Source organism: Mya arenaria, chromosome 13, assembly GCF_026914265.1.
Source record: "Mya arenaria isolate MELC-2E11 chromosome 13, ASM2691426v1".
Lineage (NCBI taxonomy): Eukaryota > Metazoa > Mollusca > Bivalvia > Myida > Myidae > Mya > Mya arenaria.
The window spans coordinates 42,583,334-42,608,889 of NC_069134.1; the positions used below are offsets into that span (position 1 = coordinate 42,583,334).

Consider the following 25,556-nt stretch of genomic DNA (forward strand, 5'->3'; position numbering starts at 1 on the left):
AAACTTGTAGTTAATGTCTTTTATCTTGAAATTTTTCAATGCTGCAATCTTTTCGTGTTTATTTCAGTCATTATTAACTACCAGAAAGGCGTTTTATCAAAAATGCATAGATACTACTACAGCTATGTTATCAGTTTGTTTTATTGTTAGAAAGATTATATAAGGTCAGCGCAATGAAATATTTTATCAACTTTCATACACTTTACTGATATCAGCTCATCCAGCTGAGTAAAGAACCCCAGTTATCACGAGTACGCAACAGTGGCTCCAGCTCTTTAAGGAGCTGTGTATAAAAAAGAGCCGATGACACTTCCGAGCTAGTGCAAAAGAACGGATATCATCATCAAACGTAATAATGACATCGTTATTTTATCTAATATCACAATTATGAGGGCTTATTTGAGAATCGGGGAATGCAGTGCCATATAAATATGATTATTTTTCACACGTATTTCGGTTATTTTGGAGACATATTGTTTATGGAGTTATAAAACCGATTCTCCCATCAAACACATGCATGTTTACAAACGAAAGTACAACATTTTCACCATTTTTTCAGCTGAATTTCACTCAAGAAGCTTACATTAAAGATAAAACCAGTATTATCGAGTGCTTTTATTTCGTCGGGAAAAAAATGACCGCCTGTTTTCCGGATTAAGCATGTTCATGGCGTTTTTTCATGGGGTCCGAAATTCTTCATATCGAGTTCGGTGTGTAAGTACGTGTTTACTCACCAATATACATGATGCAGGTCATCAGAAAAGAGTCATATCGTGAAAGATCATTTATTATTTGCCTTACTATTTATTACTTTAATTTTTCGGTTTCAATTTGATCTAAAAAAAATCCTCTATCTGTCAAATGTCCAAATGAGGAATGGCTTGCGTCTATGACAATGTTACGTACTTTTTTGTTTTGAAGTCAAGGGGGGGCTACTCCAACGAAAGAAGTCAGAAGTTACAAAATTCACTTTATTGAGCAAAATAAGTAAAAAAAATATTTATATCTCATTAAAAAAACACATTGCTAATACGAAAACACATATTTAATTTTACAGCTCCAAAGAAATAACGAGCTTAAACGGTACTTATTTTACAAGTATAAACAAATCGTCATTTCCTGAAGAAAAAAACGCAGCCATTTTAACAAAAGAGAATGTTCGTAGGATGTTTTGACTTTTGACGATCATTTTATGCAGAACTGAGGGTAGTTCGTGAGTCAATCGCTATTAATTTCGGTGATGCGAATTCGACTTCTATTTTTGTTTTGACGTGCTGTTCATGTTTATGATAATATAACAATTTATGATCTTCAAATCGGCAAACAGCCACAACAACTGCAGTTGTCTAGATAAATCGAAGAAGTGTTCTCTGCTTCGTGCTCATCCTCATGTTTCCTTGAATACCATTTTCCTGATTATTTACATGCCACTGGTGACGTGGGTAAAATAAGGTTTTGTTTGTATCAAAAACTTTTACCTGATATTTTTGTTACGCTATTTTAGCGACGTGAAAGTAGTTCCTTGCATTAACCAACCGTAATACCATGATACGGAATCAGAAAACGACGGTATGGTGATACGGATTATTTTCAATACGGCGTAATGTATTTTCACATTTGGATATTGAAAAGACAATTGATAGGCATATACTAATAAATAATAACCGTGTGGGGCAGTGGCAGTCCGAAAGTGAGTCAGACTATTGTTTCGCTACTGTCTTACTTTGTGCCCATACTAGAAATTCTGCACTGAAGGTTTTGTTCGTAATTACTATCTCCGATTTGTTCCTGGGCTCGTATAGCAAACAAAATGGAAAGAATTATTGTTTTATTTTTATATTCTGTAGATTGTTCTTTTTCTTCGAGTTAAGATGGTATTGTTCCATAAGCAAATTTTGTTTTACCTGTTACAGGGATCGTGACCTTGACTGTTTGACATCAAGATCAACGAGGATTCATTAATTTCGTCTTTTAAAGTGACACTCTTATTCAAAATCCATCCATGCACATGTAAAGCAAACATACATTTTGAGTAATAAACCTTTAACTACTTATTAAATGATGCTTTTATGAAGAATATTAATTACTGATGACAATGTTGTAACCATGATTTTACTAGCTGAAAAGCAAACAATAATATTAAAGGATTGGTGATTTGCTGTGATCTACTAATGTCTCATAGGGTAGAAATAACGTGTTTTCTTCACCTTTCTTTCAAATTACACTCGTCACCCTTCATAAGAACCATTGTTTTCGATATTTATTCATCCTTTTTGGTATATAAAAATAATTGTACTAATTGTGGTAAATCTTATTTGGGAGTAAGAGTGCATCTTTACGTGCAGGTAACAATCAGAAGTGTACATTAAATGGCCCCACTAAAGAGGCATAGCAATTAAGACAGTCTGATATGTACTAACATGAATTTACATACATTGTTTACCGATCAATCAGATTTGGACAGAACTCAAGCGAATCTTATTAATCTTTCGTTTATACTACCTGGAGGCAACTTACAATGTCGTTATCTAAATTGGTTTAACGATGGAATGTTCCTTTGCAATGTTTGAGTATTTATCAAACGACAATTTCATGGCTGTCACCTGCTTTTTCAAATAAAATTGAAGACATTTTAAAGTAAAGACGTAGATAACTGTTACAGAAAGATGTGGGACACATGGTGTTCAGCTGTTTCCGTCCGATATAGAATTGTTCCTTATTATATTTGCAGATGATATTGCGCTATTGTCGGATACAGTTATCGGTCTGCAAAGGCAGTTAAATTCCCTTTATTTATTTTGTTCTGATAATAAAATGCAAGTAAATATTAATAAGACAAAGTTTTGGTATTTAAAAGAGGTGGGTAGTTATCTCGAAATGAAAAGTGGAACTATTATAGTGAAGCCATAGAAGTAGTATCAGGGTTTACATACGTAGTGATATATTTTAGTAGTACATTGTCATTGTTTAAAATGTCTGAGAGCTCTGCTCTAAAAGCTAAGAAAGATTTACATTGCATGCTTAAAGGCATTGATTCTTTATCTTTTGTTAACTCTAGTGTGTGTTTTTTTAAACGTTTGATACAAAAATATCACCGATTATACTATATGGTGCTGAACTTTGGGTCATGACTCCAATGAATGTTATTGAAATGTGCACGTGTATGCTTGTAAAAGGTTTTTGAATATATCATTTAAAGCATGCAATGATGCGGTTTTGGGTGATCTAGGGCGTTTTCCTTTACATATTCATGCTTCTAAACGATGTCTAAAATATTGTTTAAAAATTTTAAAACTTCCTCATGATAGATATGTTAAGTTGTGTTATAATAATAATTATGTTGAAATTGTATGATAGTTTAGGTTATGAAAACCGGGTTACTATTTCACGCATGAATTTGTATAAAAATGGTTTCGGTTATATTTGGGAAGACCAGTATGTTGAAAACGAATGTGTTTTTCTTAAAGAGTATGTTACTAGAATAAGGGATCGGCATCTTCAAACATGGAGCCATAAGTGTGCAGAAAACATGAAACTTTATAATTGTTATGTGCATGTAAAATCGTGCTTAAGTGTAAATAAATATGTGAACTGTATTACTGTGAACAAGTTTCGACGATTTATGGCTAATTTTAGATGCTCTTCACACCACCTGGCTATTGAAACATGCAGACATTCTGGAATTGATAGAAATTCAAGATTTTATTTATTTTGTAAAATCTTGTAGAGGATGAATGATGTATTTCTGTTTGTTTGATTTGATTTTTTTCCATTTTGTATATTTTATGATTGTGACCCTGTCCAAAATTCTTGTTGACATAAAGTAATTATGCCTAAAGAGTCCATACTGTTTTTATTTATGCAAATAGAATATGTGAAAATCAGTCGATGCGATTATATCTTGCATGTGTAGATGACCAAACAGATGAATTCCTGCGCTGAGCTGCTCGTTGCTGGCCTTCTAGAAAAGGCAAACTCAAGGGCTGTCATAGATCCAAGAGTGTAAATCAAATTTAACTATTTATAAATATGAGAAAATGCAATTAGAGATACGTTTGCATAAATTCATTTAGCTCGATGTGACTGCATAAAAATGTCTCGCCCGTAGCTCCATATAATGAAATAAACATATAAAGAACAATACATGCCGTTTTAATTTTATTTATTTTTTATATTTGTTTTTATTTATTTGATTTAAGAACTGATATCATCAATTGCAGACATTTTGGCTGCTACACCATGGACGTTATCGCCAGTACCGCTTTTGGAATAGTCACTAACGCCTTCAATAACCCCGACGACCCGTTTATTTGGCACGCGAAAAAAATATTTTCTACACCGTCCTTCAATCCAATTTTACTTTGCATGTGTAATATTTGTTTGAATACCTATAATTATTAATATTTTACTAACAAATCTTCCTCCGTATGATCCAAGCTCATCTGTTAATGCACGATAGCATTGTTTGTTTAATTTAAGTTTGAAATGTTATGATAAAGTCGTATGAGATTATTGAATTGACAGTAGTTGTTGATCCATGATATTGAATTCTACTCGTGTCTTATTCTGGGTTGATCTTTATTGTACTTAACATTTATATATTTCAGTTTTGTTCCCGCGCATTATGATTCCAATCACAAACCTGTTTAAATATAGTGCTTTCTACCCGCAAGATTCCCTGGACTTTTTCCGTGACGTTTAAGCTAAAATTATTGAACAACGAAAACAAGATTCAGACGTAAGTGACGATTTGATTGGCTTACCTAAACAAATGAAGCTATCGATGGTTGTCAAGGAGTGCTGCCTGAGGAATCAATAAAATCTGCAATTTACGTTGTCTAAATCCGACCCCTTGACCCCTTAAGCATAAAAGTATTCTTAATCAGTCAACAAAAATATAGCAAGTTAGATATAGCCAACTCTAAACTACTAAACTGGAAAGCTATCACTCAGTTTTTAAAGGGACTATACACCAGATTGGCACCAAAAACAGTTGTTTTTCTGTAACGAATCTCAGGACAATTATTTGGTAAAATGTTTTATTTTTTGATATCATAATTGTAAAACAAAATACCAAAATGAACAAAGAAAACGAGTCGGAGACCGTGTTCGAACCGGTGTCAAAAAAAATTACAGTCCAGTGTTGAATCCACTGTGGTACGAAGGTTTACCCTTTAACATTTGGAATATTAAAGCTATATACCTAACTTGGTTTTATATCGTGATAACATCGACTAGCCAATCACGCATAGAAATAAATTATACTAGGTATATATACCTAGGAATCTTTTAAAATGGAAGAAATACGAAAAAGTTGCGAAAAATAAATTATTTGTAAACTCTGTGGTACTTCAGTTAGTTAGTTTCAATGCATTGTACACATCGATACCATGTTTTCGACAATTTTGTTCTTTTTTTCGCTATTTCATCATACGTTGAATAGCCTCTTTATCTCCTTGGTTAAGGGAATCACGACCTTCAAAAGCCCCCTTATAATGATTATAAGTGGGGAAAATATAAATTACAGTGCAAAAGCGCGAGATTCTTTTAGCGGAAGCTCGCAATAAATTCAACTTCATTCGGAATGTAACGTTTTGTGCTTAGTTGATGAATTTGATTCTTATGCTCTGAAAACGAATTGTCTTAAAACAATCCCGCCGGTTACGTTATTAAATGATAATCAGAAAACAGCAACAACTTTTCTTCTCTTCCTTGAAAATCTCATCCTGCCATTCTAACGCATTATCCATGGTCCGTTTACATTATGTTAATGACATGTTCCCAAATCAATTATCATGCTGAAAACCCCCTCTGTATTGTTGTAGGCAAGCCGAGTGGATTTGCTCCAACTGATGCTTAATGCGGAACTTCAGGATGATGAAAAAGAGAGCAAGGCCACGAAAAGTACGCAAGTCAATTTCTTCACTTTACATCAATACATCAAAAGTATGCTTTATTTAACACAGGATGATGTTTTTGATAGATTTTCTGTTACGTTTCAATTATCTAGCCATTTATTTCTTTAATTCGCATTCCTGTATATTATTCGGTGTCGGTAACATGGAAAACGAGTTGCACTCCAAACTAGAATACTGCTTAAGTCTGTACTATTGAGCTTAAGTAGGTGTGTACCATTGCCGTCATTGAACAGACGAGTCAAACCTGCACTGCCAATTAAAAACCGTTAGGTGCGCAAATAGTTCGTGCAATCAAGTGTTGTATGGTAAACGCAGTGTTTAGTGCATTTGCTTCTCACCAAGGCATCAGAAGCTCGATTGTTGGCCACGGCGTATGTTTGGTTAGGTTTGTGGTCACCAATCCGGACAAGTGTGTTTTCTTCGAGTACTCCAGTTCCCTGACAACACACGACCAAACATTTCGCGCAGCATCGTGTGTGACTAAAGTTAATCTAACATTTTTCACAATCGTTGTAAAAGAGATAAAGTTTAAGTAAGTGACCCTTCTGAGTGTTTTTAGGAGTGAGTGGTGTGTGTGTTGTTGTTGGGGGGGGGGAGTGGCGTCAAGAAGTTTTAACCTTACTCGATCATTTCAGGATTGTCTGTGGAGGAACTAACAGGCCAGATGTTAACAGTGATTGTGGCCGGATACGAAACCACCGCCTCCCTTCTGCAGTATGTGGCTTACGTCTTGGCAACAAACCCTGACGTACAGGATAAACTTTTAACCCAGATAGACAACTGTACCTCTGAAGGAAGTTGAGTTATCAAATTACTCCTTTTGTTTTAAATTTTATGTTCTTCAAATATTTTAAGAGCAGTTATACAATGGATTCTACAGGGAAAAGCCAAATAACCAAGAAGGTAGCAAAGTCTATCTTTTTCGGCACAAGGCTAGCCCTTTCGGACACAAAACAGTGCTATAATTGTATATATGTGTTTACAGGATGTCTCGGAGCTAATGTATGACGTGATTCAGGATATGCCCTACCTTGACCAAGTTATCAACTAGACATTGAGAATGTATCCACCACTTGCAGCGTAAGATTTTGCAAAGATTGTGTTCATAGTGTATTTCCCAAAGAACACCACAAACAAATATACACGCAAATAATTTATAATGATGACAAAATGGTGGGAATATTACATGGCTACAAGACACAGATTTAAAGGTTAAGAAAAATGTCCATATATATTTGTAAAACAATCCATCTGTTTAAACTACATGGTCAGTAGCAAAGCTTATTATCTAAGATTAGATTAGCGAAACCATAAAACAAAAAACAAAAATAATGATACTATTAATAATAGCTGCAAATGGTCACCACACTAGCCCTACAATGCCTAATATGTACCAACAAGCAGGCACAGCGCTACATATCAACGTCCGATTCACAGCTATCATTTTGAGACGAATCCATTATGTCCCAATTTTTCGATTAGCTAATTTTATTAAGCCATTTTTTACTTAGTAAAACTTAATGTATTGTGATCACTGCATGTATGTAAATAGTACACACATTATTAACCTTAACAAACAATAGTGAGCTTAGCTTTATTCTGTTAATAGCGACTTAAAATGTTTCGAGAAATCTGAGTTCCATTTGATGGATGCATGTGCATGTGTTATACATTATTTTCGTTCCAAATATAAATAAGACAATGCCTAGTTTCGAATGGGTTGATAATTTTTTTAGGACGAACAGGACGACCAGCCATCACAAGGACGTGTTGTTGGATGGCTATTGGTTTCCTGCTAACACACTGATCCAGTACAGCATTTACATGATTCATCATGACCCTCAACTTTATCCAGAACCAGACAAGTTCATGCCGGAAAGGTATACCATAGATTATACATACCACCAACCTTGTGTAGCAATCCGTGAATATACTTAAATACTGTGTGTTTCCATTGTTCTATTTTTGCAAACAAAAGGATTCATATTATATATACGTGGAAAATGTGAACACGTAAATTCGTAACATCGATAGTGTTCCAGTTAGCGCATTGATCATACAATGAAGCTGATAATTTATCGACCAAACCGTTCAAATTGAGTTTTGATGTTATTGACCCAAGGGTTCCGAATGAGAAGTATAATTATTAAAGTAAAAATTAGCAATGTACGACAGCAATATGTGTTCTGCATGTAAGAAAGATTTCCTTTGATATACTTTGTTCAATTTAAAGGTTTTTCCCTGAAGAGAAGGCAAAACGTGACCCTTTCACCTTCATACCGTTCGGACATAGTCCTCGTAATTGTATTGGCATTCGGCTTGCTCTCCTCGAGGCGAAAATCGCCCTGGTGGCTACCTTAAGGAAGGTCAAGTTCGTCCAGGTCCCAGAAACTGAAGTAATATATTTTGGTTTATCAACAGCGGACTATAAATATGTTTATCGCCAGTCGCACAAGATTTACGTCTAACTGAAAACTTCTGACACTGAAAGAGGAAGGTAGTTGGTTGTCAGGCTTCGAGGATGTACGGAGCCTTTTGTAACTATGTTAAATGCTGGCATTTTATATAAGTGGTTGTTCGAACAATTTGTTTAACTGTGGTGCATCGGGTACCTTTGGCCAACGAAACTTGTATGGGGAGTTTTAAATATATTTGATCTGCTAACCGAGGGTTGGTGTCACTTTCCGTACTGATCGCGGATTGGTCTTCAGTGGTTGTCTGCAGCCGTCTAATTGTATTTTGCGAAAACTAGATGGTCAGTTGCACATCATTTCTCAAACGTTAGCCAAACAACAAAAGTCAACAAAAGTATTCATCGAGCGACTGGCATCAGCAACCGTACGTAAAATGCACGGCGAAAATTGTTCACGGGTAACGTACATGTATCTTGACCGTTTAAATAGTTGAACGATCGTTTCTTCGCTGTTCTTTGAGAAAAACGCTCCGTTAACACTAAAGCTAACTATCGCAGATGGAAATTATCACAGCTGCTGCATATTGCAATCATCTTGGTGCTTGGTGACTTAACCAACCCTTCGGAGTTTGTCGCTGGCTAAGTCACACCAAATATACAACCGATCGCCAACTTACGACTACAAAGGAAATGTGACAAAAGAAATATGCAGCCTGCGATTTATCGGCAATAAGCAGCAATTAGTATGCAGTTCGGAACTCTTTTAAATATAGGTTGTGTTCACGGGAAACGGAAATGGTGATTAGGCAAGGAATATCACTATAATACTATTGTTTAAGCATCATCTGGAATAAATGCTAAAATAAAAATTGTATGCGAATGGTTGCAAAAAGAATATCGGTCGCTTGCAGAGTGATTGATGTAAAAAACACTTTGACATGCTGCGTTCAATTCCCTTAGGTGATCTCTTCATGTATTCAAGGTCTTTTTGGATCCCTTTATTTTGAGAATATACTACGATCAAAATGGCTTCCATGTGTGTCTTTGGGTCAAACCACATATGTCTGAGCTATATTACTAATGTTAACATCTACCTTGTTACAAGTGCCCTTGGAAGTGATCACTTATGAGCCGTTCCTGCGACCAGCCAGGCCTGTCAAAGTTGGTGTGGAGAGACGGTCTTAGGCCTAAAACTGACAGTTAATAGCACACGAGGCGTTTAATAAATGAGTCGTCATATTAATGTTATGTAGAGTCAGTGACCATACAAGTGGAAACAATTGAAAGTAGTCTATTTTTAAAAACAATATTTCATATTTTACACCTCCGTTGTAAAACTTGCAATAATCGCTTGAACGGCATGTAAAGCCAACATAGTTGAAACATTTTCAATTGATCATTGGCTCTGGTAGTTTAATATTTGCGCGGAGTAGTACTTAGTAAGTCGTACATTATGTCAATTAAATGATTTGTAACCGTTGTAAGAGGCGTGTATATCACAACAAGATATTTTGCAAATGTATGTAAAGGTGTGAATGTTGTCGTTCTCTTAAGATTGTTATACAACATTGAATACCATTGATATCCAATCATATAATCGTTCATTTGTATACTCGTGTTCATTAGTATACTCGAATGTAGTGAGTATGACAAGTTTTTAGTTTCATTATTTTATCATTGTATGTGTTGTCTCTTTTCATGGTGACCTGTTTAAGCTAGAAACTATATACAATAAATAAATTGCCATAAACGTAGGGCTGTGTCATTATCTAAGAATGTACGAAGGTTTATTTGCGCCCGTACATGGCATTATGACCTGACCAAGCGGTTGTTCTTAGAACAACTTAAAGAGTTGTTAAATGACAAAAGAGACCTGAGTTAAAAGTGAACGCAATGCCAAGGAACATTGAAGTTACCATACATGTCATGAGCCGTCATATAATGCAATTTTATTCAACGAGTTCAGGAAATATGTCAGTACGCGAGTTTTTGGCATGGAGTTATGTATTTTATAAAGACTAGTTACATATTATTTTTGTCAGATGCTAGTTTCCGATAAAAATAGCAAAAAGACCTACCTGTTTGATCTGCGATGCTGATGAGCCAAAAACTACATTGACACTATTTACATAAACACTTTATTCTTGAACGAAAGTTGTTGTTCATCAATTTCACATTATTTCTGTAGTAAATGCAATGGTACTTCCCATCGAAATCGCGTGCTTTTCTTCGAACCTTCAGTCCTGTCATTGGGCGCAATAATACTAATGGGCGGGACAGATTTACTAGGGACCTACTGCGACTTATTCGGAATTGACACTTGGTGAATTTAAAGCAGCTGACATTTCAACATGATATCAAGGAAATGAAACAAGATTGTACCAGGTTTAGAAGGTTTGGTGATGAAGACAATAACGGTTCTTGAAGAGCCTCACCAGTCAAAGAGAACAAGAGAAAGCCAAACGTAGCTATTAAAGGTATTACAAGGTATGAATGTGTGTGAGGTGTTGTGAATTTCACTTTTTGTGTTAAACATTGTAAAATTTGATTCTCAAATTTGGGTAAAAATCCGTATAAATCACGATTTATTGTTAATTATATTTCTTGCTCTACTAAACAAGTTTCAATTTTACTTACATCCTGCTTAACTGCTATAAAGTTTCATGTGAAAAAATACTGTAGTAAAGTTTATGAGAATTCTCGAGTTAACCTCTTTTGGTCTATCAATAATTCTTTAGATTTAATTAATGATTTTGAAAATAGACGGTATAAAGTCTCAGTATTTAATACTTATGATTTTTCAACGCACTATACATCTATTCCACAATCTTTAGTTACAAACAATTTGACTCCTCTTATCGAAAAACCTTTTGAGAGGGAGAAAACTACTTACATGGCAGTTAATGTTAAAAAGGCTTTTTTACTAATGATCGCTCAGATAAATATATATATTGGACATGCACAGATGTCATTGAAGTTTAAAATTTTGTACTCAATAATTCTTTTCTTAAATTTAGTAAATGTTTATATAAGCAAACTATCGGAATTACAATGGGTGCTAATTATGCACCTTTACTTGCAGACCTCTTTTTATACTGCTATGAAAGTGAATATATGTTAAAATTATTTAAGTCTGGAGATCTAGCTCTTGTTGAAAAATTCAATAGCACGTTAAGATATATTGATGATATTCTAAGTTTAGATAATCCTGTGTTTACAGATAACATTCATTCGATATACCCTTCACAATTGCAACTTAATAAATCTAATACATCCGTTTTAAACGCATCCTATTTAGATTTGCAACTAGAAGTAAAGGAAGATATATTGAGCATCAATCTTTATGATAAACGTGATGATTTTAATTTTAAAATAATTAATTACCCTTCTTTAGATAGTGATGTTCCTATTTCACCATCATATGGTGTTTTTATTGCACAGTTGATACGATTTGCTAGAATATGTACAGATTTAAAAAAAAAATCAGCTCTCGCAATAAACTTATGATGCAAAAACTTCTAAAACAGGGTTTCCGATATTTTAAATTAAGGAAAACTTTCATAATAAAAAGCATCATTGTACTAAACTGTTCATAATATCTTAAAAACCTTTTTTGGCGGACACTTGTTGACTGACTCCGAGTGTTTTGGCTGTGACTTATTTTTCTTCCAATATTTTACGTTTTGAAATCATTAGGAAGGATATAGCATATATAAGTCACTTTTATTTTTAATAATGTTTTTTTTATTTGTTCCCAGTTTTAGTACAATGATGCTTTTTATTATGAAACTCTATGATCACACAGTTTTAAACCTTTTACTTTATAAGGCAGACTGTGTGTGATGTTTTTGGTTTCTAACGATGACTGTATCGTATCTTTGAAAAGTATTTGCATTAGGTGCTCTGAATTGTTTCCCTCCGTCTGCAGATAGAGTTGGGATCTCTAACTATTGAAGTACTTGGGGTTTACCTTTTCATTTGATATTATTATTTGTTTTATTGATAAGTTTCCTCAAGTTAATGCATACTTTGATAAGATTTACCTTTTGCGTTTTATCTTTATTAAGAATTGTTGGCATAAGAGTGAGGTTTGTGCACATAAACTGGTTTAAACCCCCAGTAAATTCACATTTTACTGGCCGTTCCAACGCGGTACCTAACAATTCTTGATAAACATACCAATTATTTATATATATATATAGTATTTATGCACTGTGCTGTTTGTAAAGTTTTGTGCTGTTCTATGTTTCTTGTTTGTTATTTTGTGTTCTATGTCTTTGGCGTTTGCCCATTGCCACTAAACCGGGTTTATGTTTAAACTTTTTGCTACTGAGCTAGTTTCTGTAGCTTTTCCGATGACTGCGGGACTAGAAATGGGATGTTAGTTATATAGTTCAAATCATATTACGACAGTAGTCTATAAATTGATAGGATTGGCAGTTATTGAGATCGCCTGTGAAACATGCCATTCACATCAGGGATCATATTGTCCGGCGTCGTTGTCTTTTATATATTGTGACAAAATAGTGGTAAAGATTGAATGACGATCGATCGAATGATTACATTGGAAAGCAGACTTTCAAGTGTGACGCCCCACAGATAACGAGGCTGATGGGTTACAATGTTCATGACATAATGTCTAAAATATTTGATCATTTGCAAGATAAGACTTTTAGATAACGCTAGATAAGACTTTTAGATATCGCTTGATAAGACTTTTAGATATCGAGTATGGCCCCTAAAAGTTTTAAAATAATACCAAATTGCCCTTGACTGTCCTCAGAATTCAAGGATTAATTACCAAACTCTCAGCAAATTAAGTGAGAGTGATAATGGGGAAAACTTTATTTTTATCCCAGTGTTATGAACCATAATATAGTAAAACTTTTGCTTGCTTAATTTCAGAAAACAACGCCATATTATCAGGACCGTGATTATATTATTTATTTCAGAGTTATTAACCATAATATAGTCAAAACTCCACCAAATTGTCTTGGTTAATTGCAGTAGGCAACGCCAAATAAGCAGGACAATGATCTGATTACATTCCTTCACCTGAAGCAATGTTAAGTTCGTGTCAAAAATACGATCAAAAGGATTAGAACTATTTTAAAAAGATTCGAGGAATAGAATAGATACATTTAGTGATTTTAAGTTATTTACTTTTTAAGCCCATGTTATCAAATATATTGAGTTTATGTGAACATATCTCCGATTGCTACGGTACATAAAGATCCAAATCGTGGAATTATAATTTATTGTAACAGACTCACATGATCCTAATAAGTCATACACTATACTATATAGCTTATTTTTTTGGGAGCATCATCTTATAAAATGTGATTATAATACTTATGTGAAAAACTACAGAAACAAGCTCAGTAGCAAAAAGTTTAAACATAAACCCGGTTTAATGGCACTATAACTTCTTTTCAGGCTATCTTTCCAGCTGTTTCGCATTGTAACTGTTGCTCGATGCTATGCCAAGTACAATGGGGTGGTAAAGTTTCTTTTATGTTTCCATTATTTCACAGAATTTGGCTAGGTTAACAAATTGACAGATTTTCAATACTCAGACAAAGAACAAACACAATCCTATTCTGGGCCGTTTTTGTTTTTCGTGAGGTTGACTTAATAAGAGTGTGTTTCCTCCAGGAACTCTGGTTCCCCCAAATGACAGCATGTTCATGAACAAGCATGCAGACAAGCTAGATTAAGGTTATATTGTAATAACTTGTTTCCCAATGAAAATGATTAATAAAGTGAAATTAGGTTCTGTGCCTGGTAAAAGCTGGTGTTCATGCTTGATGTCCGAAATTTTCAATTTTAATGTGAACCAAAATTTAGTACCTCAAAACAGTATTCACTATGTATTTTTGGATAGTTACCTGTCAATAAACACAACTTTTTTCTTGAATATATTATTTTATAGGAATCTGTGGACTTAGCAGGCGCATCTATTGCGATGGAACTTCCGATAGTTCTGTTCAGTCTTCTAGTTGTCATCAAGTTTGTATGGAAGGTAGCCAAGTGTCTAAAGCAGAAGAAATATTCGAGGAGTCGATCTGAGGAGGTGCCTATATTTGCAAATTAATTATAAAAATAATGTTGATAGCACATTTTGTGTAAATATTACTATTCGATCAAGAATATAACTATAATACAAGACATTTTTGAGTAAATAAAAACTAATGCAACTCAGAGATTGAAGTTAAATGTTTACTGGGAATATTTCAACATGTTTTTGATGCTACAGAACCTAAGCTTTATTATTTAATACAACTGGCTATAACTTGTTATTTGAACTATTGCCCTGCTATAAGCCTAAGTTGACATGTTTGTAATTGATATCTTATACCATTGCTACATATATGTAGGTTGGAAAGAAATTGTGTAGAAAGTCTGATCTGCTGCATGTCAAGGCCCTGTTCCATCCAAGAAGTTGTACAGAAGCTGAAAAAGCGGAAAAGTGAGTAAACATACTTTACTCTATTGTTCAACAAATTATGTGTTAGTAAATGCGGAATGTAATATGCCATCCATAAAAATAAGCGCATAAACCCCATACACATTGGGACAAGATAGACCATGCAATTAGGGGTAATATAAAAATAAAAGTGAGTGCAAAATAGCACATTAAACTGTGGGCCAGACAGACATTAAACAGTTGGAAGACATGACCTATTGAAGTTAGGGTAAGACTGGTAATAAAATCCAGCGCCACATTACCCAATTAAGTGATGACAAGTTGACCCATGGTCATTCTGGGGCAAAATTAAACCATTATAATACAGTTACGGCAAAATTATAAGCAAATAAAAGTTGGGCAAAACAGCCTATCAATTCGTTAATGCACTAAGAGTCAAAACAGATCATACGAGTAAGGAGAAAGATTAACCCGGCAAAACTAGGACAATATAACATTATAATATCTTTTTATTAAAGTTAGGGCATGTAAACCATGAAGAGTGAGACAAATTAGCCCGTGACATTGAAGTCAATGTTTTAAAGTTAGTTGAGGAAATATGACGAATTAAACTTCTGAAGGGCCATGTAAATAATGCAAGTTGGGACGAAACAGCCGGTCAAAGTGAAGGCAAGATAAACCATTCAAGTAAGATGGGAAGGATACCATCACAGGGCCAGATAAAACCTGAACGTTGGAGCATAATAAACCATTTTAAGTGAGGGAAAGATAGCCATTAAACAATTTTGCACAATTTCCATTAAAGGGAGGGTGAAGTAAATAAGAAAAGTATAGGCAAAATAAACCATTTACCTTTTGGTAAGAAAAACGACGACAGGTTTGGCAACGAATTCAATTAAATACAGAAGGCAACAAGTGCCTGATGGCATGGATGTAAGTTGCATGGTAATCCGTAACAAAATGGGCAAGATATACCATGGACGTTAGGTCATAAAAAAGATACTCGTTGTTAGTTATGGCAATGAATGTTTGGGGGATGGGGGTAACACATGTAACACAAGATAAGGCAAGGTAATCATTGTAAGGTAAGGCAAGGTGACCTTAGTTTGCCCGTAAACATAACGGGAAACATTACTCATATGTTAGGGCAGAATGACCATGGATATTAGTGCAAGATAACATATGACTATGACGGCAAGATTTTTATGAATATGAAGGTAGCGTTTGAATATTGGATACATTGTATTTAATTTTGTACTCAAAATATAATTGAATAATTATATATAAAGACAGCACAAATTGAAACAATAATTGTGATTTGCTATTTCTTGTAGGACAATGCCTTGTTGTACTAGTTGGTTCCGGAAGTTTGTTAAACCGTTCCCAGGTTTTAAATTTCCCATTGGCATGCTCATCACAACATTCGTCTCATGTATTTTTATATACTGGGTAAGTTAATAAAAAACGACGAGTGCAGCATTGAAAAAAAAAACAGAATTAAACACATACTAAATGTTTTTTGCTAACGAGTAAATTATATAAGCATTGTCAAAGCTTAGGCTGTTCTTCTGTCTTTTTTCAATGGCAATATATGACTATGGCCATAAAGGTGTTTAATTATTTCTTTTTTGTCTGCAAGTATATATTCATACGAATGTATAAAATAGGGAAGACACTTTTATCCTAAATAATACCAATACGCAATTTATAGGCAATGATGTGTATAACTTAAATTTTGCTTAAGATCACCTGCAATAGTTTTGGTAAGACAATATATAAATATCTCGAAGTAAAATGAACTGTACAGTGATGTTCGTACTAAACTGAACTAAATTATGCTTGATGGACACAATGGTTCGTTTGTCATACACATTTAGTATTAGTTTAACTGAAAAATATGAGATCAATATTTCCTTTTAAAACATGATGTATCCGAAACACACTATTCAATTGTTATAAAATTATAGATGCTGTTGAAAAAACGTTAACCATAGAGTTTGATAACTCTTCCTTATACCATTTTTGATGTTGTTTTCTTTGGTATAATCCATTGAAACACATAGTTGAAATAGACTCTAAAAAATGTTTGAGTTTTTGTATCATGTTTCTTTACGAAAAAAACACATTAGTCATGTATAAGTATCAACAGCCCACAAATAATGCCCCAGTTATAGACTATGTTTGTAAAAGAATAAGGGCATCCTTAGAAATACCTGAGTAATACATTTGCGAATTATAAATAATTAATTATATTATGGTATTTGTTCCAGACGACCATACTACTTGCAACTGGTTCTGATGTAATATCACACCAAAATTTCCCACAATACATCGGGCTGCTAACGGGTCGGTACATTATTAAATTATTATTTGGAAATTTTCGTAAAAATATGTGGGTGAGAAATATGTCGTCGAAATGTTCTGTACTTTAAATAGAATGGCTGAGTTCATGGTGAGTGGTTGGTTTTGAAATTCACAAATAGTTTAGGGTAAACCCTTAAAATGTCAAACTCACAGCATATGAATTGCATAGTAGTATGTTAATTTTTTATTATTTTTTTTTTAATAATTTTATTTCAGCTGCTAACATTTTTGCCTGCCTGATCACTGTACTCTGTGGACTAAGAAATGTCTACCTTGTTCTCATGAATTACAAGTATGTTTTGTTCACATATATTATTGACAAATTAAGTAATACATCAAGTGTATAACGATTTACAACTCCAGATGGAACTCATGAATCAAATAGAAGTTTGTATTGTGAGTATTTTAAATAAAAGAGTAAAAAATGGCAAAAGGTTTGTAATTAGACCGGCGCTTGTGAATTAAACATCGTTGAATGATTTTTTGAAAAACATAATAACAAATGATTTAAAGAGATCTATGAAATCATTCCAGAAATTGTAAGGGTTATTTCACTGTAGATGGCTGTAATTTCGCGAACATTATTCAACTGACATTTCATTAGGTTATAAATTTGTAAATTGTTCGGTTTGTAACATTATCTATTAAACAACCTTGCGGAAATTAAACAATCTGTGTAGTAAGCACTATTCCATATTTCGTATGTTGACAGGCGAGATATGCTGTGCCTGTACAAGGGTGACAAGAGTTTCATCCCTGCTGTATTGAGGAATTGCCCACCAAACATTTACATGGTTTGTGTCCCTTGTTATTAAGCTGGCCAAGGTGTTTCTAATGATTTATTGAAATGATAACATATATAATATTTCTTTTTATGCAACTACACTTTTTACTTGAAATATAATTATTTTACATTGTGATTCAATGTGTTAAATTCAGACTTAGTTACTCTACAACGATTTTGAAACAAGTTATTACACCATTTTATTAATCACTCTCGTTGGCCCGATGTTACGCGAGAGCGTTGTCTTGTGTTGTGCGGGAAACCGGAGTACTCGGAGGAAGCCCAATGGTGACCACATACCAAACTCATATTCGCCCATGCCGGGAACCGAACCCCGAGCGTGCGCAAACCATTGAGCTTACTGGACACCATAATTGCTATCAGTGCAATTCTAATGGTCAAGCTTGTAACGAGATCAGTTTTTGCATAGCATTTTGCGTGCACGGTATGTGGGCATTTGGCGTGCACGGTATGTGGGAATTTGGCGTGCACGGTATGTGGGAATTTTGGCGTGCACGGTATGTGGGTGGTATTTAAGGTGAACGATATGTGGAGATTTGGCGTGCATGGTATGTTGGCATTTGGCGATCACGGTATGTGGGCAGTTGGCGTGCACGGAATTATGGCATTTTGGCGTGCACGGTTTGTCGTAATTTGGCGTGCACTGTATGTGGAGAGTAAAGGCTTAACTCTTAAAACTGCCTTGTAAAGTTTGTAACCTGTTCTCTGCCTCATTTTCAAGTTTTTAACATAGTTTTTGCCTCTCCTTAAATTATACACCACCATGATCTTTTGCTTTTAATTTCCTCAACATAATCAGTACTACTGTATGACTTAAAATTGGTTTGTGCAGCTTAATCGGTGCTTGCATCATAATCTTTGCATATGCTTGAAAGCATGGTCTGTGCACTTTCCAGGTTGCAACACATAGGCTATTTAACATGGTATTGGCCTTTTAAGGGCTCGCAAAATGGTAAGGACCTCTAAAAGGTTTGCAACATAATCTTTGATTGTTAAAGGCTTACACCATGGTTTGTTTTATTAAAGGTTGCAACATAAAGGGTATGTGCCTAGGTTTGTTAGGTTGTAGTTTGTATGTGGTGTTTGACTTTGTGTATGTGGTGTATGCTTGTTTTTTAATGTTTTGATATTTGTGTATTCGGCCTTTGGTTTGTGCTCCTTAAAAGCGTTTATTTTTATTAATTTTCTACTACTGGTCTTGGCCCTGAAGTGTTTATCGTATTATTGTAACAAAGTATGTCCATCTTTTAAGTTGAAACACAGTGTCTCTAAAGTTTTGAAATATAGTATTCATTATTCAAACGTCTATTTTAATGTTATAAATGCAAGAAACAGTTTACCTCAATAATCAGGATATAACAATAAGATTAATACATTGCTTATATTGATGTTGTCCTTATTATATAATCTTTTGTTCATTTTAAATCATAACGATTTTTCTCCGGAATTTATACTAAGTACAATTTGCGGTGATGTACCATTTTCATTTTATTTTTCAGGCACAGGGAATGAGATTTATTGGTAACTCAATCGTTGGATCATTCTGGGGTAAGAGAGTGTGTTTTGTTTTGCTGAAAATTAATTTGGCAGTTATTTATTTAATTATATATATTCTATTTTCTTTAAAAAAAGAGGAATTTTACAAATATCTGTTCATTTCACTCAGCAGTACCATGTCGTAAATGGGGGAAAAAGTTTTTAATGGCCAAAATAACCAAGATGTTATTAGGCTAAATCACCTAGATACAAATTGGCAAAAGCACCAAGATGTAAATAGGCAAATTTATTAAGAGGCTAATAGGCAAAATCACCAAGATGTTAATTGGCAAAATTAGGTGTTAGAACAAGTCCGATTATCCACTAAATGAAATTGAAATTCTTGTCAAATTCTTGCTCGGTCAATCCGAAGGCAAGAAATTTTGAAGTACCAGTATATAATCATGAATATTGCAGTTCTGCACCAAGCAGTTGATTCATGGTTTATTTCAGGTTCAACATTCGTGTACTTTGTGGTCTACGTGCCAGTTGCCTTGATGCTTCTTACGTTTAGGGTCTTGGATGACAGCGACAAACTCCATCTACTGTGGCCCCGATTCGAGTGGTTGATGTAAGCTTTCCAGTGTCTGTTTTGAATATGTTATTGTACAATGTGTTCAAAATATATACATTGTATTATGCATGCAATCCTAGAATGTTCAAAATATACGAACTTGTTTGTATAAGGACCACCATCGGATGTTCTTGATCCATGTGTTAGGGAACAAAAAGAATTTACTCAATAATTTTAGAGAGGTTAAAATTGCTTTGAAGATATTTTTGCAGTGTTGCAAAACGGGCATGTATTTGCTTTTTGTCTCTGGTACTTCAAATGGTTGAGCTTAATACTAGCGCATTTTGAATTCTATTAGTCAATGAGCCAAGAAAATGAAACTCAACTGATTATTAAAATTGAATACGAATACCTTGTTTTAGCTACCCGGCCTGTTCAATTTTGATCTTTAAAGTCCAGATGATGCTTGTGACTAGGTTCTTCGTGCAGCCGAAACTCGAGGAAAGTGATGAATACGAGCCACTGGCCGTAAATAACAGGTGGGATTTGCGTCATATCATTTTTTTCGGTATACAAAAAAGCTTTGGCGTGAAGTGAATTTCAATTGGAAAATAAGTTTTTCGGAAAGATGAGAATCTAAAACATTAAATTTGTCTTCGGGCCATTTCAATACGATTCCAACGATCAATTTTGTACCTATGACATGTTTTCAACAGCAGTACTGAACTGTTGCAAATCTATGCAAAATCACTCCTAGGGTTCTTTATAAAAATGCCGCCTGACCTCCAACTAGTTTCATAGTGTTGTGTGAGTTTGGGATGGTATTATTTTTGTATCATCACTCTAAAGGACGTTCGGGAAAAGCCCAACATTTAATTTCCCTTTGCTGCGACAACGTGTCTTAAGGAGAAGTTTCACAAAACCTTATTTTTAACCCCGCGAATTGGCATGAAATACTAATGTTCGATGTTTGAAACACATTAATAAGTGTAGACGTTTGAATTTGTAGACAATTGTGAACAGTGTTTTTTCTTTTAATTTTACTGTTCGTAAACAGTTGATAATAAGGCATTGAAGGTGAATACACTCCTAAAGACATACCGCACTGAATTTGACTTGCACTGAAAATGTGCATGTTCCATGAGCATAATTGTGGCACACTACGTAAGGCCACTCCTTTTTTATTTTTTGGTTTACAAATTTTTTTGGAAAAAATGTCCACTGGGTGGTCGAAAAAAAAAAAAAAAAAAAAAAAAGGAAAAAAGTCTCAAAACATACTCTTAAAGGGTGAAAATCAGAAAACAACATTAAAGCAATGAAAATTTCTTTTATATCATTTACTTGTCATTTTAAATTCTTAAACTGCTATTAATGCATGCTTTAATACACTCAAAGTTTCAAAGTTCTTATTAAACACACAGTTTAAATCTTACATACTGTGCACATAAAACATCAATGATATTGACTATAAAACATGTTTACATGTATAAACTAAACTTTTAATCAAAGATACATTGAATATCACTCAGCAAGACATTTGTTTAGCTTTAAGGGTATGCTAAAGCAAAAGTGAATGCAGAACACTTAAAAACTTACCAATATTAAATTGAAAAAAAAGAGGAGGCGAATTTTACGCATTAAAATACACAAACATTGCACTGTATTAAAACATTACATTTTCTAAACATTGTTTAAGTTATTTTAATATTGAAAAATGTCAATAAAGTGAAATAATTACCAATTTTGTAAATAAGGAAGTAACATTTATGAAGACATTTGAGTTTTAATATTGTGAAAACAATTCCTGCAAAACTAAAAGCCTAACAAGACCTAGATTTGAGTTTTAATAACTCTTACCATGCGGGGTCCTAGTTGTGTGTAACCCGATTCATGCTAAGTCTGGATATTTTCGGACCGGGATACTTACCATGGGCTGTTCACCAAATCCATTTCAAATTCAAATCTTGCAGCAAATTACCACATCAGTACATAAAAATCACATAGCAAAATAATAAATCTAGCATGTGGCTTAACTTTATGTACCAATGATAGCAAACTGACAGAGAAATCCATAATTATGTATCGGATATTTTTATCTTCTCCCAACTCCGCCATTTTGTGTATATATGCGTTCACAGGGCATCTATACTTAATGCTTGTTTATTTTTTTTTTCATTTAAAGAGTATTCCTTGGTGACTACAACAAATCTCATTTATAGTGAAATATCAAGTTCATTACAAATTGAAATGGACTTATTCAAAATAGTTTTCCGTGTTGTTTTATCTAAATGTTTTGCACACCACTCCCGGCATGAGTAAATGTCATTGACACATGTGTTCAACTCTTTGTTTGTTTTTTAACCCAAACATGAATAAACATGTAATCTAGAATAAACACAAGCTTTATATTGACCCAATAACAAGTATTTCAAAACCATTATGTGATTTAAAATCCATAAACACCACCGACCGAACTTGTGAAACTAGGTCACCGGTGTCAACTTAGAAATTTTACTTTCAATTTCACCACTCACGTTTTGTGCACTGTTATTTGATATATAACCATAAAATATTATAAAATGTTTTTCTCACACATAATTTACAGATATTTGTGTCTACTTATTCGATGGCAGCCGCTGACACTTTTATTTTTTATCTATAAACAACAATATTTTCATGACCTAGATTAGCGGGAAAAAACAACAATCATGTGACAGTTATTGTTTGTGTCGGCTGTTAAATTTGCAAATGTTTATTGCTATTGTTATTTTAACAATTTCTTCATATTTTAATTAATTATTTTATACAAAGAATGACTGCTATCGTCAATTCCGCCATTGCCAACGGCGCTGCCATAACAGTTGACTTGCTCATATGCGATCACTATAAATTGGCGAATATGGCTACGGAACAACAAACCAGTCGAGATCCACTGCATTCGTACTCTTATCGATTCGTTTTTCTTTCGTTTCGCACCAAAACCAATACGGTCGGGAAAATAATTTTGAAAATAAAAGTGAAATTCATTTTTTTTTTTTTTTGTACTTTTCGGAAAATTAGACCCGCCGGTTTTGTAAACCAATTTATATAAAATTAGTGGCCTAAGAGCGCATTAAAATTTCGTAACTGCTAAACTTATTTTAAAATCAAACTATTGATTACATTCAATCACAAACAAATAAAATTAATCTGACCTGAACCCGTGAAAAGAAAAATTCACCTCGTTTTATTATCAACATGTAATATGAAATACAATCTTTTCTTATATCATTTCAGAACAGTGTACGATATCTTCAGTTTCTTCATGCTGTTTCTCAATGCAAGCATCGGTCTTGTTCAGTACGTGAAGCGAATCTTGTTTAGCGCAGTTTTGGCCGTTTTCCTGATCCCTCGAATGGATCGAAGCCTTTACATGCGAGGATATGAGGCAATGGATAAATGTAAGAATCCACTCAATAACATCAAAAGTTGGCAAAGGCGGTGGAGGAGAGGGGTAGGGTGATGTATTCCAAATAGCCTTTTTTAATTGCAATTAAATATATTGTACGAAACAAAACACTTAAAGTCCTAATTTACTTGGCTGCAAGTTTGTTACCAGTCTGTATATAGTTATGTTGTTGTTACCCTTGATTTGCTTTAACAACAAGGGACTAAAGTAGAATACACTCCTTTCACGAAGGAGAGTATAACTGTTGTTGAATGGATTGAACTGTTTCAGTTTGTTCAAATCTCAACCTCGGGCAAAATTTCTTGTGAAACAACATTATTTCAGACAAAAAACAAACACACCTTTGTAAATCATCTTATGCTGCTCTTGTATAAAAATGGAACTGCTTGTTTTCATTGTTTGAACTTGAATCTCTGTTATAAATTGTGTACGATTAAAAGTAATAAAAATAACTTAATCCTTCTAAATATTTATTTAATTCAATCCATTAACTTATTTTTTAGATTGGCATTTTTGACGCAAATTGATTTTGGGTGTTGTGATAGTCTTTGTGTCGGCATCATTGTGCAAAAACTTCCAACTTCTCTACAACTAAAAAACTGCTGGAGATATTAAAATCAAACCAGATTAAAATGTTCCCTGAAACAAAACGCAGCTGATTAGCGAGACACATAACTCAAGCTGAAGTATTCATCGTGCTATGACCCTTGTTTGACGGAAAACCCCCCAGAAAAGATGAGCATTTACGTTTGCTTCACGGCGCTCTTGTTTTAAGAATTGATTAAATATATACTTCCAGGTTACACAAACTACATCGGTATGATCCTAGTCGATGTTGCTCACAATCATCCAGTGATGCGGGTATTTTGTCATCTGATCAGTGATGCAATGGTAACGACACGCAACAGGGCAACGCCCACCACAGAAAACCCACTTTATGCCGATATCCGGCCAGAGCACCAGGATAAAAGTATTGTGATTATTTGCTGATGAATACATTCTATTGTTACTAAAATTGTTTGTGGTATTTTTACTGTATAAACAGTGTTGTGCACTCCAACTAGCTTTTTGCATTTTTCATGGTTGCTCAACTTGCCGCTGTGTCTGTGCATCTGTCTGTTCCCATTTCATGTCAGCTGCATAACTCATTTAGTATGTATTAAATAACTCTGAACAAATGTTACAACATCGGGTCAATTTTAACCCTAGGTCATGCCAAAGCTAAATGATTTTTTTCATTTTGAAGCAATTTATAGTACTGTAATCTGGCTTTGTTTAATCTTCTTGACGTATATTTATACTCTATACTCATGTTCACGCTTTACGCATTGTAGAACTGAGCATCGCCAAGAGAAAATGGCTTCTAGCCTTCACCCTCGTCAGAAATCCAGATCTACAGGAGTTACGAGTTCACCGCAAGCCTAAAATAAAGGATGATAACTCAGTGTACGTGAATGTGAATGAGATGGCTGTGATGGATGCAGAAAATAGTTCTGGAATCAGTGACAACATGGTCATGGACACCTGGGGTTGTGTTTGTCGATGTTGCAAGAATTATAAATGTACGATCCCACCAAATATTACCACTAACATTATGGCAGGCATCGTATTCTTTTCCTTAGTAATTCTCTTTTTTGGGTTTCCTTTGTTGCTCGATATAATTTTATCTTCAATCTAGCAAGAGTGAAAGTTGTTATGATGAAGTCAGGATTTTTTGTTATGAATTATAGTACCAACCTGTATGATGTGTGGTTTTAATTTGCTGTGGATTTTTTGTCAATAAATCAATACCGACACGGTTATGAAATGTATTTGAACACATAAAAATCTGATCTTATTTGACAATCATAATTGTAAATTCTACATTGCCACATGTTTTTATATTTCCATGGCTTTTTAATACACCAAAAAGGCTGTGTTTTAGAGTTATTTGTTGTTGTGTTGTTGTTGTTTTTACAGAAATATATATACCATGATTCCTGCCATCTCCTTGTTTTTTCATTTTGTTCCGAAAACAACTGGATTTAATGAAAAGCCAAAGGCACGTTGAATGTGTTTAAAACATGTCAATAACTTGTACATGCTATTTTCTTGGAGGCTCTCCATACGATTTTGCTCAATAAACAAAGGC

The 25,556-nt window shown here is 34.2% G+C and overlaps 1 protein-coding gene and 1 pseudogene across 1 annotated transcript; both read left to right on the top strand.

The window, feature by feature from the left end:
• Positions 1-5,078: 5,078 nt before the first annotated feature.
• LOC128215278 (cytochrome P450 3A29-like) lies at positions 5,079-9,516 on the top strand (annotated as a pseudogene).
• Positions 9,517-13,772: 4,256 nt separating this feature from the next.
• On the top strand, positions 13,773-25,343 carry LOC128214624 (stimulated by retinoic acid gene 6 protein-like). The gene is made up of 13 exons (XM_052921192.1): positions 13,773-13,831; positions 14,264-14,404; positions 14,709-14,800; positions 16,093-16,207; positions 17,029-17,104; positions 17,339-17,414; positions 17,835-17,916; positions 19,427-19,475; positions 19,917-20,034; positions 20,400-20,516; positions 23,254-23,417; positions 24,225-24,395; positions 24,760-25,343. The coding sequence occupies exons 2-13, from the start codon at positions 14,297-14,299 to the stop codon at positions 25,101-25,103; spliced, it is 1,512 nt and encodes a 503-aa protein (XP_052777152.1). The 5' UTR covers positions 13,773-13,831; positions 14,264-14,296; the 3' UTR covers positions 25,104-25,343.
• Positions 25,344-25,556: the final 213 nt, after the last annotated feature.

What these genes read in the sequence shown, in the direction of transcription:
- LOC128214624 (XM_052921192.1), top strand. Translation starts at nt 14,297, where the DNA reads ATGGAACTTCCGATAGTTCTGTTCAGTCTTCTAGTTGTCATCAAGTTT. An exon ending in GAAGCTGAAAAAGCGGAAAA is followed by an intron (nt 14,801 to 16,092) that starts GTGAGTAAACAT and finishes TATTTCTTGTAG; the next exon opens with GACAATGCCTTGTTGTACTA. An exon ending in GCCCACCAAACATTTACATG is followed by an intron (nt 17,917 to 19,426) that starts GTTTGTGTCCCT and finishes TTTATTTTTCAG; the next exon opens with GCACAGGGAATGAGATTTAT.